The sequence below is a fragment of the Lycorma delicatula genome, chromosome 3 (genome assembly GCF_047948215.1).
Source record: "Lycorma delicatula isolate Av1 chromosome 3, ASM4794821v1, whole genome shotgun sequence".
NCBI classification, from domain to species: Eukaryota; Metazoa; Arthropoda; class Insecta; order Hemiptera; family Fulgoridae; genus Lycorma; species Lycorma delicatula.
Window position 1 is genome coordinate 98158038 of NC_134457.1, and position 19933 is coordinate 98177970.

Here is a 19933-nt window from a genome sequence, read left to right on the forward strand (position 1 = left end):
TGGTTTTCTCACAATATTATAACTTATAAATTTTACATTTTTAAGGTAAGTCTTATCACCTTATAAAAGGGATGTATTGTGAAACATAAAAGCAAATTTCTCTAAAGTAATATGTCATATTACTATAAGAGTATTATGAATTGTATAGAGATATTTATTAATATTGGTATAGTCTGTTTTTGTTTACTCATTAATGAATTATGAGTAATCTTTTGGAAAATAGTATAGTTATCATTCAAAAATGAATTTAATGAGTTTTTTAATGGATAAAATTCAGAAAATTATACAAAGAAAATTTTAAGTGGTTACAAATTTTTACCTTCTAATCTATTTATACACCCAGCTTTGTATATCTTTGTATCATAAGCATGTATCATCCATCTTTCACATTTATTTTTGAAAGCATACCATATTACTTCAATTCAAAATTTTAAAGAAATTTTCCTGAAACACTTAAAAAAAAATCATAAAAAATCTCACCACTGTTAATGTACCTTGTATAAAATTGTTATTATTCATTTAAATAATTCTTTGAAAAAAAGAATATGGGAATGAATGCCATATTAAACATGATTGGACATTAATTAAAACTTTTCCCTGAATATGCCTCTTGGGTGGGGGGGGTCAGATGGCCATTAACATTATATTACAAATCACTGTAAGCAATATTTGCTGTTATGGTTGTACCAACACTTGTTTCTTTCATTTAATTTACTATAAATCATAAAATATTTTGTCACCTATTGTTGAAAATCACAGTTTTTAGTGTTATATGACATTAAACAAATAAAATAAGTAACATTGTCTAATGCACTTATGAATTATTTTCCCCAATCAGTAATTTAGAATACACAATTAATAACACTGTGGAACAAATTTAAACTTTTTTTTCCTTTCTGAATAAAAATTGGTGTTTCTTGTAGATTTCCAAATTTGTTTTCAAAAATATTCTCTCACATAAGGTTTCAGAGAAATTGTGATTTTACTTTTTACTGAATTTAGCAGTATTTTTTAAAGTTAAAGGCTAATAATTTTGGGAGTTTACAATATTAAAACAATACAGTACAGTTTTTTTTTGTTGATATATGAATTAAAAAGTATGAAGTTTGTGTAAAAATAAAAGTAAAGTGGATTATTCTCTTTTTACATTATATTTTAATGTACAGAAATTGAAAAATTTACGTCTATAAACTGAACTGAAATTTTTAATTCTACATGCCTAGCTGAATCTTTTTGCGTATGTCTTGCTCTTGTATGTGTATTCAGTATCTCTTTTCAGCTGTTTACAGTAATCTGAAAGTATTGCCGGTGTCCATTTCCTTGGTAATGATGATTCATGTGTGAGATTTCCCGGTGAAATCTCTCACTATGTTCATCGCTAACATCTGCAAGGTTTCTTAGAAAAATGTCTATATGGCTATGCAGAAAATGCATCTTTAAAGACATATTATATTCCATATTTCTATATGCTTCAATCATATTGTCAATATATCTTTGTAATTAGGTGTTTTTGTTTTCCAAGAAAATTATTGACAACCAATTTGAATGTTTTCCAAGCTTCCCATTCTGTTCCCCGAAGCAACACATCAAAATCTACACCTTTCATTAGATCTCTTATCTGGGGTCCAATGAAGAAGATACTTTCCTTGATTTTGGCATCACTAATTTTAAGAAATTTCTCCCGTAGGTCTTGGAATCTCCTTTGCTTTTGATTCATAGCCTTCACATAGTTTTTCATCAAACCAAGTTTGATATGTACTGGAGGCAAGAATACTTTATGTGGATCTACAAGTGGTTCATGTAGAACAGAATAGCACATTTCTTATTTGAAGTAGAACTCTTTTCAAACTTGCCTTGGAAGCATCTATAAACAGTCACCATTGTTCTGGTTTATGTTCACATCCCAGATATTTCATACTTCCATCAATATCTGTAGAAAACACCATATTATCCTTTGAAGAAAAGAATGGTAGTAAATGCTTTTCACAATTATGATAAACAGATGTTTTGATATTTTCCTGCAGTAGGGGTAGATGCCATTCCTGTAGTCTGGAAACTAGAAACTCTGCCTTCTTTTTAGGTAAGTCAAGATCACGAATAAGATCATTCAGTTCTATCAGAGAAACTAGGTGTGGACCTGATACTGGTGGCAAATAGTCTTTACCATTTTCAGTAACTTGGTCGATTTCTAAATTCTCTGATCCTTCAATCCGGAGATCATCTTCCATTGACCTTTTTGAAATAGGTAAGGTTTCATCATGTGATACAGGTCTCAAAGTTGATGGAATATTGGGATTTGTGATCAAATGTTTTGTTTTGGATGTATGACCAGCAACCTGTGTAAGACAAAAGTAACAATCTGAAATGTGATCATGGGATTCCCTATTGATCATAGTAACAGCAAAAGGCATTGAGCTTTTTTTCTAGTAAAGCCATGCTCTAAGGTCAGTTGCACAAGTTGAACAACTCATATATGGGACCCATGGTTTGTCTTGGTCTTCAAATGGGCCACCAAAATAAAAAGTTTATAAACTTTCTTAAGTAATGAAGTCATTGTTTTCTCCTTTGAGATTTCAACATTAATTGTCCAAAAATGTAACAAAAAGCATTGATGTTATTCACACACTTTCAATATTTCATGTTGAAACACTGACATTCAGTGATAATAACATAATAATCACATACAGTGGTAATAATCACAGCTGATGAAGTTTTTATTTTTATCTATTACTCCAGAAGATTCTTTATAGTATTACCAATATTGCTTTTTGTTATTTATTTTTAACATTTGGTGAAGCATCATTATGCTTCTCAGGTATGAATTATAAAAAAAAAAAAAAACTATAAAAATGTATTTTTTGAAAACTGAGGATGATGGGAATAACATTTAAGGTTTTTTGGCATTTAGCAGTTATGTTTTGATTAGTTCAGTTGTAGTTTTTCAAGAAGAAAAATCATTGTTCCACAGGGTAATCAATATGCAATAGTATGCAACCCATGATGAACACTATTTTTAACTATTAATATAAAAAATATATATGTATTTTGTTATATTTTGTTGCATATATATATATATATATATATATATATATATATACACATGTGTGTGTGTATGTTTAGAAAAACTTACACATGAATTTGTAAATGTAATATGCATGTGTGCCATAACTCATTACCTAATTCACCAGTTGCTCCCAAAAATTGCATCATTATCAAGAATAATTAGCAACCCTTGCCATGTTTATTAAGAAAAATTGGGAATAAAATGGTTTCATGTTGGTTCATTACTGAGCTGAATACATAGTTGTATCTACAGTTGTATGCATGCCAAAACCAGTGGTCAAAAACAGAGAATTTCAACTCTAAAAGATATTTTCACTCCATTCATTACAAAAATTGAATGTATAGTGAACATTATTTATTTTAGAGAAAACAACTTGGACTAATCCCACTTATACCGCAGATGTTTATGTTACTGCAGTAAGAAAGACTGGGATGAACTATGTGAAGTAACAAATCAATCCATCTGAGAAATAATATATTGCTTATATTGCCTTCAGTTGTAGTTGAATATTTTAGGAAAATTAGCTAATAGTTATTTAAATATTGTCAGTTACAAATTCTACTGATCTCATTCATAGTACTGATTACTGAAATAACGTTTATTAATGCTTTTAATACTAATATCTTAATGTAATGTAAGATATTAACTTCAAATATTTTGTTGTTTTTATGATCACCAGTTTCTTGATGGAATATGTATTATATTTTACAGATATTTTGATTTCTTTTATTGAAAGATATAAAAAAATAATGATTTAAATATACTTGATTATGTATTACTTCTTTAACTGAGGAGTATGAAATAACACACCAGAGTATGTTTCAGTCTAAATGAAAGTTTGACTAACATTATCCTGAAATTGATGTACAGAATCTAAATTTCTATACTGGTAATTTTTCTTTATATTGAATATTCAGAGTAGTTAACATATAATTTTATTATTAAATTCTGTTGTTAGCGTTTAGTCTATGTGTAGTAATTTTCAATGAATTAATTTCCCATTTATCAGTAAACCATTAAAGATGTAAATGTTAAAATAAAAACACCATATATTAGTTTATTAAATAATTTATTTTTATGAAAATATTGTAATATAAAAGATGGGTATATTTGAAAGTTCAAAATTACAAATTTTATCAGTTTATTTAAAACTTTTGAGTTTTCAAAGACTAATAAAATATATATATATTTTTAATTTATTGATTTCTATTATTAGTAGTATAACACTAACAATTCAGTTTGTTTTACTTAATTTTCAGAAATATATTCTAAATTAAAAATGCTGCAACAGCTTTTATATAAATCATTTATCCATTGTTTTCCATTGTTTTTCACCAACCCCAGCCTCTGTGTCCCCAACCTCCACGGTTACCCCAGCCTCTGCTTCCCCAGCCGCCACCATATCCTCCATGACCATAACCTCCATAACCTCCGTAACCCTTATTGCCACCATATCCTCCATAGCCTCCATATCCTCCATAGCCACCATATCCTCCATAACTGCCGTAACCGCCATAACCCCCATAACTTCCATAACCTCCTCTCCAACCAGTTTCAGCTCCTTCTAGATCGCTTTTTGCACTCGCTTCTTGTGCTACTACTTGTTGAGATTCAACTAAACTAGATCGTTCTTCACTTTCACCATGTGAGAAGGCAATAGTTAAACATAGGAACAAAGATATCTGAAAATAAAAGAAAATGTTATTATAATAACAGTTGCAAATGATTTCAGATTAAATAAAGTATGTTCAGGCTTTCCTATAGAAAACTCTGACTGAGCTAAAAACTAATCTCAAAACTATCAACTAATTAAATTTTAAACTATTTATTAAACATTAAATTAGTTTTTTGGTATGTAAATATATTTTATATATATAAAACAACTATTTCAATTAATTTAGGAGGTGAGGGTAATGAACATAATGTTTTGTTCAAGTATCTTGTGTAGCTCTAACTGTGACCTACTCTGAGTTTTTCTAAGTTATGCTTTCTTCTCTATATACTCATTTTATGGTAGAAAGTTGAAATTAATTTTTTTTAGGATATTATGAATTGATCACCAGTAAGTATACTGGTATATCATTTAATCACATCACATTATTATTTTTTAAGCACCTAGTGGATAAGTATAACATTTAAACACTTGAAATTTTTGTTTCTTTACCAGAAATTAAATAAATATTTTGGCAGTAATTGTTAGTTATTTCAATAGATATTATATAGAAATACCTATTATTAACTTATTTAATTTATTAACCTTTTAATAAATTATAGTAATAAGAAAATAAATATTATATCATGTACAATATTTTCCATATTATTATATATATATATATAATATGGATATATATATACGTGTGTATGTAGCTTTATTTACTATTGTTGATGTTTATAATTATTAACTTTTAAGTTTATTATTCTTCAAATTTGTGTGTGCACACGCACACGGGTGTGCAACAGTAACTTTTACATTATTAAGTATTAAACAAATTTCTTTCATAACACTGATTATTTTTTCTGTTGGACCCTGTGGTGTTCACATTCTTTGTCTGAGTTTTACCAAAAATAATTTGAAAAAAAATCATGTAATATGCAATAATTCTAATGTGTTATTATACGACGTCTTATTCAACAAATAACTTAAAATTGTAAAAATTTCAATGAAATTGTTCAGGGTGGATGCATGGTAAATCCTTTTTGTTGAACTAGATTATAAATTAGAATTTGATTTATGTTTGAGAGGTTTGGTCATGAAAAATTATTTGATTATAATGAGATTTTTTTATTTTATAAAATGTTTATGAATAAAATTGATGCATTACCATGTCACATTACTGAAGAAAATAAAAATGAAGTTCAAGTTGTGTTTCATTCACCCTCTTGAGATAAATTCCAAGTTTATATCTTAGATTATCATTCTCTAATCATACTTGAAAAGTAACTTTACCAATATGTATCCATGAAATTTTGCAACTCTGCACTTGGGGTTTAGCAATATGAGACCTCCAAAAGATCCAAGTCTTTGCTATATTGTGGTGTGAAAAATTATTTATCAAATTTTACAGTTTTATATAAAAATATAAGGTAATTAAATTACTGGTTGTTTAATGTATTTCTGTATGACTGTAGTTACAACATGATTGGTTCAGCCGGTTCAATGGTTAGCAAGCTGGTTTCTAGATTAGTTGTCTTTTGTTAAATTCTTAATAAGGATGAGGCATTTTCTCAAATATCTTCCATTCATCTCATCTCTCTCGTTATAATGTTTGTTGAGCATGTCCAAGGTCATAATAATAAAGTATTGTCCTATCTTAGTCCTAAAAATCATAATTTATAATAATTGATTTGGAGTATTTAATTTAAATCAGTCGTACTTTAATTTGATGTGTTTATTTACTTCCTCTGATGGTGTATGATACTCTTTGAAAATATTACAGTATTACACAAAACTGTACTAAATAGCTGATTATAAATGATATGGCAATTATGTTATGGTTAAAAAAAATAGCACAGAACAGAAAGGAGTGAAAAATAATACCAAACTAATAACTAAATTATTAATGGTTAAAATTAAAAGAAAAAAAAAGAAAAAAATTGATATTTTGTCAATACATTATTGAATACATTTGTACACTTATCGTCTATTATACACTTCTTTAATATATATATTCATACTGGTTACTAAAAACGTAGAATTATTCCAGTGTCTTAGTTGTTTATTGCTGACTATCTATTTATTTTTCTGTTTTTTGCATAACATGAAAAATCATCAAAACTGATTTTAATTAACCTTATGGATGAATTTATCTTAATCATTAAGAAAATTCAGGCTATTTTAAATCGATTGTTGACAACTACTAACTAATGATGATTTCTTTTTTAAAAGGAATTATTTTTAAAAGTTTATATTTGTACTATTTCTTTCTTTTAGATAAAAAAAATTTTTTAATTAATTTATCTCTTTTAAATAATTTATTTAAAAAAAAAAATGAATATTAATTTTAGAACTTTTGAGTAAAATTTATTTTATAAATGTCAAAATATGGAACAAATTTTTTTTTAAGGGATCTACTTTTTTCAATATGCATATCCATTTTAGAAACAAGAGTTATTTAATAAAAAAAATTGATTAAAAAGTTATCTGTCTAAAAATTAATTTTAAGCATATGGTAATTTTAATGGAGGTACTGGGCGGTCCATCAGTAATACCCTGTAGGCTGTACACAGAGAGAATGATATATGCTATGTAATTAGAATTAATAAAATTGTTTTTGACATAGGCCAAAGTTAAAATAAGATTTTAAGATAAATATTAAATTCAATTAACAGAATGATGTGATGTGGTGATGCTTAAATATTGTTAAATATCATTACTATTGATATGAATACTGTTGGATGTAATTACTGTTAATGTATTACTCGCTTTCAAAATATTAAAATTTTTCTTTTTTGAGTTACTAGTAGCATCATTTATAACTCCAGTGAAGAAGGTGCTGCTAATTAGCTTCAAAAGGCTACTTAAAAGAAAAACTATATTTTGAAAGTGAGTTGTTTTATATTTAATAATTTTAAATTAATTATTAAGTTGTGAAAAGTCTTTTAATAAATACATATTCGAATAGATATACATCCCCTCTTTTATAGGGCCATCTATGTCATAAACAGTAGAATGCGGCCATAATCTGTACAGTTAATTAATGCAATAGTTTAGTATAAATAACCTACTAATGTTATATAGGTACATTATTAAGAAAAATATTTATGTATTTTAGCTTATAAAATTGAATAAATTTTTCAAACATGATTTTTCACTGTGTATTATCACTGAAAACTGATTTATCATGGCAAATATTATCCAAAGACTTGTCAGTGTAAGAGAGGCATAAAAATAACTATGCAAGCTCCAGCATTATTACTAATTATTAATTATTAATAATAATTAGTAATCATAAATAAATTAATTAATGAATTGGTAATTCATTATTACGAATGATAATCACTTGAATTAATTTGATAATAAATCTGTAAATAATTATAAAATTCATAAGATTCCCTTACATTACTTATAATATAATATCTGAGGATTACTAGTGGTGATGTTTAGAAGAATATACAGTTATCAGTAGTAGAATGTGAATGTTAACAGTATTGTATGTGACTGTATTCAATAAAAAGTGATGTGGAAGTAAATAAGGTATGATGTAACTTTGTTTGGTCATTGTAGAAAGCAGTAAGAAATAAGAGGTGGCTTTTTCAAGGACAGATTCTTTCAACAATAAAATGTGTTTACTATGCATAGCCTGCATTATTCAGTCCAGTTCAAATATTTTAGTCTTCTCAAATAATAATGTCATTGAACTTGATGCACGTATATATTTTTTTATTACTGAACTAGTCATTTTATGTAAGGCAATAGCAGCTCTTTTGTAGCAACATTTTCATTAAAATAATAATATATTTATGTAAATATCATAATTATTTACAACAATTATTTTTAATAATATCATACATATTTATTTAATTTAAGTTATTGCTTTAACAAAAGAATCCTGTACTTTATAAATTAAAATAGAGTTACCATAAAAGTAAAAATATTTAAACCATGTAAGCATTTTTACATGGAATTCCATTTTAATAAATTCATTGTGGCAGTTTTTTTTAAGTCTTACTTTTCACCAAGAAACTTATGTGGATGAACTTAAGAATATGAAATGAAATTATCTGTATAAAAAAAAAATTGCAGCGTCTGACAGGAATTTGAACCTGGGACCTTCCAGGTGAAAGGTGAGACACTACCACTGCGCCATAGAGGACAACAAGTTACTATGATAGTCCTGTTGAAAGATTTCCCAGGTAACTTAATAGTAATCTGACAGTGCAAGGCAGGACTATGGTGGATTCATGATAACTTTCCAGCCAAGCTCTCTCAATTTTTTATGGTCACCAAAGATGTGTGGGGAGCTGGTGTTGTTGTGAAAGATGTCTGCATGTTTTCTATTGCTTGAAGTTGTTTACAGTAACATTTAGAATCAATTGTTTGACCGGCTCTCAGCAGCTCACAGTGAACAATCCTAACACACACATAGTATCACAATGTTTTCAGAGCTTTTACTTGGTTTGATCATGATAGATTATTGTGATATGTGATCCATCTTTCATTGCATCATTCAGCGGTTTCAAAAATGCTTTCATTTCGTTCCGTTTAGTAACAATCTCCAGATGGAAATTCGATTCATTAAATTTTTCATTGTTAAATCATGTGATACTCGCATATCAGTTTGTTTTGTGTCCAAATGGTTTGAAACTACTTTTTGGTCGATGTTTTGTATGTTACTGATATCGACTGCTAATATGTTGGTTGTGCTAAGTTTTTCTATGATTTCATAAACTTTCAATCATGGGGTAATCAGAGAAAGGTTCATCATTGACATCAAAGTTTCCAGGTTGAAAACGCCTGAAACAGTTTTACGCTACTGGTATTTATACTACATCATGTCCATAAATATCAAAAACCTTTTAGCAGCCTGAATAATATTTCTCTTTTTTTGTAATAAAATTTTAAACACATAGAATTTCTTCTTTATTTTCACTCATTTTCAAGAGCAATAAATTTTTAAGTAAATAAAATATATAATCTTTTTAAAATTCCTCAGTAAATATCACCATTTAAAAGCACACACATTTTGACAGATTTTATCAATATTGCCAGGACGGGATCGTAAAGCCATTTACCAGAGAAAAAGAAGAAACTTTTTCCTCAGTCCCAATATTATATAAATTTAACTTTAGCATTATAATTGTATAATGTAGACCATACAGTGGTTATTTATGATTAAGTGGTCTTCAATACTTCACTGAATAAGTTTAGAAAAAAGAACTATACACATTCATAACTATATGAGATGGAATAGAATCTGCGTGTAAAATTAATTTCTGTATGCTTGTTAGATTAGTTGTATTTTAATTTCATTAATGATAAAATGCCTGCTATTCCGAATGTAAATTATTATTGAAAACAACCAGTTATTGTTCTTAAATTAAAAATATATTCTCAAACATTTATTACAGGATATACAATGATTAAAATATTTTTAATTACAAATAATTGAATTAATACATAATTTAATACAGTGGTATTTTTATGAGGCGTACAAAGTTTCAAAACAATAGCATATTTTTGTTGTTACTTGTTATCTATACTGTTATTATTTTTTAAATCCGAAATATAAATTATAATAACAGCGTTTTAAATTTTACTGCAAAAAATATTTAAGAATATTAATTGTAATTTTTACTGCAAAAAAAACTAAATTTTTATGTAACATTAATTGTAAAAGGATATAATTATCTTTTCTTTTTTTTTCTTTTTAATTAACTTTTTATACAAACGATATCGAGAAGTCATTGAAGTAACCTTTGATGCTAATCTCCCAACATTTAGGATTATTAGGTCATCACGCTCTTTCAAAGATTGAAAGAGTTATTGAAAAATAATTTAAAGTATGATTTTATTATACAGCACGTATTCTATGCCCACTCCAAGACTGTCTCATGTTTCCACATCTGCAGAATATACAGTTATCCAGATTTTATGAAACTTAAAATACATCATATTAGAACTTTTTAATCTCATTTCTTTCTAATTTCATATGATCCGAGTTAGAATCATTGAAGTTACCTTGAAAACAAAACTAAAAAAATCTTTTGCGGTCTGTCTGTCAATTTTAAGCATTATTTTTATTTGGTCTAATGCTATATTAGTATTGATATTAATACTAATACTAATTAGTATTAGTTTAATGGTTTTATTGCTGATGTAATTCGATCATTAAATAACAGCTCTGAATTAGGAATTGTTGAGCAACAACTTCAGAGTGGATAGAACTGACTGCCAAATTATATTCGTGGTAGTGAGCTGAGCTAGGTAACCATTTATCCAACCTGTTGGTCAGAGAATATTTGTATTGCATTAAATATAGATTATTATATTTTTCTTCAGGGTTATAAGCATCAACTATTTTGGTCTCTTTTTTTATCTCTTTCCCAAACAGAAAAAAAGAAAAAACAACCCAACTATTTAAATGTTGATATTAAAAACTAATGGCTGTTAAATTATTCCTGATATTAAAAATTATTACAAACTTTGAAAATCTTAATTCATAAATATATCACATTTGTTTATCGCCTAAGCTTTCCCTTTGGCCAACCTTTCTTACATCTTTTCTCCATCCTCCTGATGGCCTCCATCTCTGATGATAGGGTGTCTGAGGCCTCGGACATGGTATCTTCTTTCTTCTCGGATACCAGGGATGTTCTGTGGCTGGCATCAGGTGATACCGATCTAGATGGAGTGGTTAGCTTGGTTTTCAGTGAGTCCAAACTAGATGCACCTTCCAGTGACATTCTTGGGGTGGCTGAAGTACTACCTATCCTTTCCATAGGTGCCCTCAGAACTTTTGGATGTTCCATAGCTGCATGTAATTCAGTATCTGTATCCAAGGTCTTCTCTATTGATACTTACACCTGTATCCCACCATGCTCAGACTTCTACTTCCTTGCCATACCCTCCTTCACCGTATGACTATTCGAAGGACTGATGTTTTTAGCTTTTTCAGATGTCTTCTTATTCTTATGCACAATTTCCATTGGTGGCTGCAGCTTTGCGGGTTTTACTGGTTTGTTTCGCTGAGTAGATTTCGTTCTAGTATCTATGATTTTTTCAATCATAGCAGGAAAACATGGTGCAAGAACAAAAACAACTGCTCGACGTTAACTTTGGATGAATAAGGGGCAACAGCTGCTTTTGCAGTTGATTTGTAGTGCCTTTTGGAATTGATACAAAGTGGAGGATGTTTGCAGGAGTTATCTTCATGAGTTTCTGCTCCACATACGCAGATTTCTTGTCTTTCACATCTGACTGCAGTGTGTCCGAAACACTGCACTGAAACATCGCATAGGCTGCGGTAATCTTCAGTTAATGCATAAGGAATTGCAATAATATGAAATGTGAAAGTTGAATATTATAGCTCAATTTTTTATTGTAAATTCTGATTATGAAAGACTTAATACAGTTTTCAGAGATGTATAGAATCTAAATATGAGGTGAGTTTTATAAAACTAAAAATGGGGCGTTTTTTAAAACTATAAAACCAGATATGGGTGAGTTTTATTTTAAGAATAATTTTTTTTTTACACTTGATTTGATTTGTTTATTATTAGGTTGGTATGGGTTGTGATTAGTTTCTTATTGTTTAGTTATTTATTATCAGGTTGTTCTTTGGGTTAACTGATTTTTGGGTTTGTTACTCAATCCATTTTTAACGGTTCAAGATAAAAAAACATATACGCCAGGTTAAAGTGGCAAAACTGATAGTACAGTCGATTAGTACAGTGCGCTGAATGCCATGACATAGACTGAACAAATAGCTAAAACATTATTGAGAATGATGACGAAGGCGAAGAATTGGCGAACGAAAAAGTAGGTGAAAAACAAGAAAAAGAAGTCAGTAGAAGCGACAGAAGAAATACAGGAAAATCCAAGGAAAAAACAGCGTATTACCTTCGGCCACATGGTAGTTGGGAGGGGGTATGAAAATTAATTTTCTTTAGGTTTTGAGTTATGAGGAGTGCGAAAATACCTTAAAACTGGGAACTGAATACTTAAAATACACTTAAACTGGAATTTCCTAGGCTTATATATATATATATATATATATATTTATATGAGTCTATATACTCGTGTGTGTATATGTGTGTGTGTATATATATATATATATATATATATATATATATATATATATATATATATATATATACATACATACATACACAGATACGAGTATGTAGGCCTATGCATAATATTATGTGGCTGGGAAATCTCCAAAACTACTGGATCAATTTCATTGAAATTTAGATATGGTGTAGTAGTTTATTTGGAGTTGTCAGTGTGAAAATTTCAAGTCGTTCTTGAGTTACACTCAATTTAAATTTAAGGTCAAAAAAAGGTTTTGGCTTAAATTCTCCAGAACTCCTAAATCAATTTCATTGAAATTTAGATTTGTTGTAGTATCTGAAGTTGTGCATGTGGAAATTTTTTGAAGATTGGTTGAGTCGTTCTTGAGTTACGCTCAATTTAATGTCGGAAAATTTCAGCGGGGCAAGTTAGGGGAGGGGTTCGTTATGTTGCTGCAAGTTGGAATGTTGACCTTTCTTTATCTGCGTTATCTACTGTTAGCAATATTGAACCAAATCAAAAAAAAAAAAAAAAAAATATTAAAACCAAATTAAATGAACTAAAGGTCGGTATTCTTGAGCAGAACTGCATAAGATTTTTTTTCCTCTAAATACAGTTCACTTTAGTTACAATTATTTAATGAAAAAAAGCTTTGTGTTATGGAGATTCGAACCAAACATTTTCAAGTGAAAGATAAATACGCTACCATTCTACCACGAAAGTCAAAGGTCCTTCAGGTAAATTTATATTTATTTATTCCTTTAATACTAAAAAAAAAAAGAATGACCATAAGCTATAGATTAATGAAATAATTTTAAGTATGTATTTTTAATTATACATTATACTATGATACGAAAAATATACTAAATTACGGAAATTACGTATCTCACTTTGCAAGCCTGTGGTGAGGTAACAATAGTAATGATAAATAAATAATCCACCAAGGATATAGATATCTACGGTGTTAAATTAATATTTAGTTCACATGTTTAAATTGTTCTATTCTTTAAAATTTTTCTTAGCTGTACCAATTATAGAAAATATATTATTATTATAATACAAGTTTCAATTACTGTATTTATCTAACAGTTAAAGATCTAATATTGTGTTATTTGTTTATTAGTATACAAACAATTTCATCCGTTTTAAGAATACAAATTAAGTGGATAAAAATAAAAATAAATATGTTGGGAAAATAAATAATTATATAATTGGTTGAACTTTATTATATATTTAACTATTTTATAAATTAAAATGTAAAAAAAAATGTATCACTTAAATATAAATGTAAACTATTTAAAAATAGTGTACGATAAATTAGAAAGACTCGATAAGCAGGAACTAGAAAAACAAACCCTATAAATACTAAGTAAGCTTGCTAAAGGATGGACAGAGCAGCCATACCAGACAATTAAATTATGCGGAATTATTTAGTTTGATGTAATAATACATAGAACTAGCTGACCCGACAACGCTTCGCCATTGTTAGATTTGAGTATATATAGTAGATTAAATGAACACAAATGAAAATTTGATAAAACATTAAAAAACTGAACATTACGGAACTTCACAAAATTTAACCTTTCCCTTTTTTCCCATCTTCCCTTTTCTTCTTTTACCCCCTTCTTCTCTTCTTCCCTTTTTTCCATTTTTCGCAAAAATATTTCTTTTTACGTAATTAATATTTATTCTGAATCTGAGCCAAATCGGACCATAAATGCAATTTTTCCAAATATCTAGACCCCAGCGTCACCTAGCGGGTCCATTTTTTGCAAAAAAATATTTTTTTTCACGTAACTAATACATATTCTGAATATGAGCCAAATCGGACCATAAGTACAATTGTTCGAAATATGTCGACCTCAGCGCCACCCAGCGGGTCCAAACTAATTCAGAAACCTTTGCGGGCGTGCGCACAATAACTCGTTAAAGTTTCATCGCAATCGGATGAAAAGGTATAGCAACGCATACAGGACAACAACCTTCATTTTTATGTATATACATACGATTAAAGTCTCTGTTAAAAAATGCATTCATTCAAAGCTGTTTTATTTCTGTTGTGTATTAATAGTTCAATATATTGTGTAATTATTATAAAATAATATTTACGTTATGTATATGTAGTTTACATTATTTAACTGAAGATATAATTTCATAGGTGTTGTAGTGTGCCATTAGCTATGTTTTTTTGTGATTTCGAGGTCGAGAGTTCTAAGGTAGAAATCCTAGTAAAGGCAGTTACTTTTATACGGATTTGAATACTAGATCATGGATACCGGTGTTCTTTGGTGGTTGGGTTTAATTAACTACATATGTCAGTAATGGTCGACCTGAAACTGTACAAGACTACACTTCTTTTACGTTTACACATATCATCCTCACTCATTCTCTGAAGTAATACCTTACGGTGGCTCCGGAGGGTAAACTGAAAGAGAGAGAGAGAGAGAGAGCTATGTTTATTGTAACAGAATTTCCTTTCTATTAGTTAAAGGCATATTTATCAAACATTTAATACTACAGCATGCTAGTTTTACCAAACATAGTGTTATAAATTTGTGACATTACATCTCATCCCGATAATAATCAGCACAAAACATCGCTAATCAGAATTTTTAAACAGTTTTCTTTCTTCCATTTATCGGAGTTGAACTGTAATTATATTTACTTTTTTATTTTACGAGTACAATGATAAAATATTTGTAGGAATATTTGTTGGTTTTCATTAACTTTTTAGAACGAAATTCGTAATTTTAAAGTTAAAGTAAAACGGGTAGAAAGGATTTGATTTATTCAAATTTTTGTGAAACTTTTTTAAATTTAGGTACTCTTGATCATAACGAAAAAAATTCCTTAGTGCCCGAGTCCCGCCTAAAGTATTACCAGGGAACCGGTTTATTTAAGTCTATGTAAACTAATCGTAAAATCTGTTCTGGGCCAACACTTGAAACTAACATCGTTGTGAGATATACAACAAAACCATTAAATAAACAAAGTGATCATGCACGCATGTTACTTATAAAAAAAAGTGTATGGTGGTATGTGTGACCTTTTCAAGGGCGCACTCCTTACATTTTAACGAGCGGATAATACTCTTACACTGTCTTATGTACTGAGCAGTAGCGCATAAACCGACTCGTAATTTTTACGTAATCTCAATTTAAAATATTTCTTTTCTGTTTCAACTATATTAAAAATTCACTTTCTATTAATTGATGTTTTTATTCTGTAATATGCTGTAAGATTAAGAAAATGACCGGTTGGAAAAGTGCAGTTGAGGCAAACTTAGAATGGTGCCTTCTCGAACCTCCCTTAAATAGTTTAACAATTCATCTACTGTTGCACTGTCTTATTATTATTATTATTTTTAAGTATCGATCAGAATAAAACGTTTATTTATTTCATACGTAAATTTGTCTGTCGGAATGTTTGTAGAAAAGTTTCATTTACAGTTAATTTTTCAAGTTATTATTGTAACTGAATTACCAAGATGTTAACAATTTTTTTCTTTGTGTTTTATCTTGTAGTATTTTAATTAAAATGGTTTGAGCAGAATTCAATTACATACGTATCAGTATGTAATTTCTCCACATTGGGGTGGAGTTCATCTCGTTGTAACATTTAAAAATACGTTTTTAGAAATTAATAAAAGATCTTTGTTTTTAAAATTTGTTGCCTATAAATTGTTGCAAATTTCATGAGTTTCAGAACTCTGAGTTTTGAATTTTTTTAATATTTTATGAATCAATAATTCCTAAATTTATTTTGCCAATCCTGAAATGGGGTGATTAAATATTATAAAATACGATCAGATTTCAGTTAGGGTTAGGTTAAATAAATGTTAAAGTTTTATTAAAAAATATTTTCTGGGGTTAATGTAGAGTAATTATCAACAGTTGATAATCTATTTCAAATCTTTGTAATGCAAATTTATTCTATATAATATATCGATACAATTTGAGTTTTATAAAAACAAAACTTTTTATGTATGTTAGCTTTTCGAAAAAAAACTATTCAAAACGTTAATTAATTTTTATCCTATTTTATTTTTTGTAAATGCATCCTGTGGGATTAAATGCTGAAAACGTTTTCTTTTTCTCAAAGAACATCTACCCATTATGAAAATTTTATGTTAAGACATAACTTAGAATTCAGTTTAGATTTTAGAGAGAAAAAATATCTTTAGAGTAAAATCAATTACGCCTTTTTGCAGCTTATATGAGTAAAACAGATGAATTTGTATATATCTCCTCACAGAGCCGAATATACTGTTGCTTATCAGCGTGGTAAAATAGTGCAATATAAAAAAATTGATTATAATGAGGCCTGCAGATGGCACATCTTTGTTTACCTCAGCCGACCATATTGTGTATTGCTTTGAAACAATCGATTATATACAATTCTCGGTAAGGGAAAAAACCTATATTCATAATTAAATTTCTTTTCTATGTAACGAATTATTTGTGGTTTCCAACTCATAAAGGGCAAGGTTCCTTTGTTGCAAAATGCATTGTACAAGTAAAAAAAGTATTGATCAGTCTGCGTGCCAAATTTAAAATTAATAAAAAATTTCCACCAAAGATTTAATGTTTAACATTACTTGTATAGAAAAAAGAGTAATGAGAAGCAGATTCCAACTTTTGGTATTCACGCGTACGTGTTAGAACGTTTGAGTGAAATGAAAATAATTGAATATTGACTGAAGAAACCCATAAATTGAATACAACAAGGAAAGAACTAATACAAGCTGGAATTATTGGAGTCAATTCAACTTTTGATAAGGGTGGAATGGGTATTCTCCACCGCTTTAACAATATAGTATTTATTATGCTATAAAGAATTAAAAATTCTTGCGCAGTTCTGCGCAAGAAGAAACTTTTCGTTATCTTGTTTTGTTTCCATTGTAAATAGTCAACTACTTACAATAATTAATAGGAAATATTACTAAGAATAAATAATTTAATACAGTTAAATTACATTTTTAAAGTATTTAATTGCAGTAAATATATATATAAAAAATAATAATAATAATAATAAAAATAAACTAGGAATTGTAAAAAATATGACTAAATAAAAATTTGTGTAATTTTTTTTTAACTTTATTGGTTAAAATTATATTAGAATAGCTCAAACACGTTCACCTGTTTTAGAATTCGGTTTAGAAAATAAAAATTAAAAGGTTAAACATGAAAAAAACTTTAAAAATAAAGCAGTGATTTAAAAATGCAACTAAATAAAATAACTTTTTTCAGTTCTACAGTTTTTTGAAATTAGCTTCAAATTAAGAGTTAATAGATTAATAGCAGTTATTTTAATTTGACACTGGTTTGAATAATAACCTATTTTAAACTGAGTGGTATTATTCTTAAATGCCCTATTTTTTACCTCATTTAAAGTCGGGTTTATTACTTTGAAGTTTTATATGTATTTCCTAATGTGTACGTAGCACGTAATGTGTTGAACTAGTGAACAATAAGCAATTCCTTCCAAGGCCCAATTAGATGAGGATGACATGTAAATGAGGTACAGTCTTGTACAGACTCAGACTGAGCATTCCTGAGACGTGTGGTTAACTGAACCCCCAACCACCAACGTACACCGGTATCCAGTATTCTAATATTCAGATTTCTCTAAAAGCTACTAGCTTTTATTATAATTTCAACCTCAGAACTTTCGACTTCGAAAATCAGCTGTTAAACAACTGATTTGCGACGAGTTAACCACTAGACCGCCCGGTGGTCTATATATATATATATATATATGTATATACATAAAATAAGGTTATAATCAATAAAAATGACTACGGTTGCCTTTTGTCTCATTTTGATTGTATACAAACCGTATTTTAATTAAATTGATGATGAATTTTACGATGTTCCTATAGTAATTGTTATTTCTCATTAATAAGGGGAATAACCAAGCAAAAATTATTATTAAAATAATATTTAAAAAAATCTATTCAAGTAATTTTGTGTTTAAAGAAAATTGTTAAAAGTTTATTTATTTTAAGTTTTTATCTTAAAAAATTTCTTTTGTTACTCGATCTTCTGACCTTGTAAACTACAATAAAGACTGTTTCAGTCAGAGAGGAGTAGGGTTCTTATAAATGTTACGGAAAATTTTTTAAACATTAACATTTTTGGCTTGAAGGTGTTAAAAAAATTAATGGCGAGATAAATACCGAAAAATTTTTTTTATTAAAATGATGGAGGAAACGGGAATCTCCGAGGAAATATTTTAAATTAAAATGTAGTTTAAACTGTAAATTAATTTTAAAATAAATTTCTTCAAACATTCTCATTTAATTAGGTAATCCAAATAATTATGTTCTAATTTACTCTATTTAAAGACAAAAAGAAAACTAACAATAATAATAATAAGGGTTTATTTTAAAAGACTTAAAAATTTTATGTAAATATACGATTTTATCATTTTTTAAATAAAGGGTTTGTTTGTAAGTGTTTTAACGGGTATTATTATTTTTATTTTTTTTTAAGCGATCTCAAAATTATTATTTATTTATAGCGACTGATTCACGTAATCGATTTTAAAATTAAATTTCTGTTGTAGTTACTTTTCGAGTTATTTAATTTTCTTTTCAGGGAACAATGTTTAAAAATTTATATGTAGTTTTATACATATATTTATATAAATACGATAAATAAATATATATATATATATATATATATATATATATATATATAGTTTCATTATTACTTACCACAAGTAATTTATACATGATGATATAGTAGATATGCGTTGTACTAGCGACTTGCACTAAAGCTATTCCAAATATATTGTTACGGGGTTGGTGATTCTTACAGCGCTTTATATAGTTCGTAAGTCGTGGGTAAGCCGGCGGAAAAAAATGTTGTTAACATTCTATAGTAGCAAGTGGTAAGTGTATATTGTGGTAGGGGTAAGAAGGGAGTAGATTTCATGTAATGTACAGTAATAGATAGGTAGGCTTTGGAACAAAGGTGACGGGTGCGGGCTGGGAACATTGTCAGGCTCGGTCGATCTCCCTTCCATATCTAACAAAACTACTTATGACCTTACGTTTTCGTTCAGGTTCGCTTAACATTTTACTGTTTTTCCCAGTTTATTTAGTAATTTTTGTTTTGCAATTTTTTCCTATA

General features: G+C 28.3%; 1 protein-coding gene across 1 annotated transcript; it reads right to left on the minus strand.

Annotated features, from left to right (window-relative positions):
- Nucleotides 1-4116: 4116 nt before the first annotated feature.
- On the minus strand, nt 4117-19669 carry LOC142321811 (uncharacterized). The gene is made up of 2 exons (XM_075360218.1): nt 19516-19669; nt 4117-4746 (listed from the first exon to the last, which is right to left on the minus strand). The coding sequence occupies exons 1-2, from the start codon at nt 19531-19533 to the stop codon at nt 4396-4398; spliced, it is 369 nt and encodes a 122-aa protein (XP_075216333.1). The 5' UTR covers nt 19534-19669; the 3' UTR covers nt 4117-4395.
- Between the last annotated feature and the right edge of the window lie 264 nt (nt 19670-19933).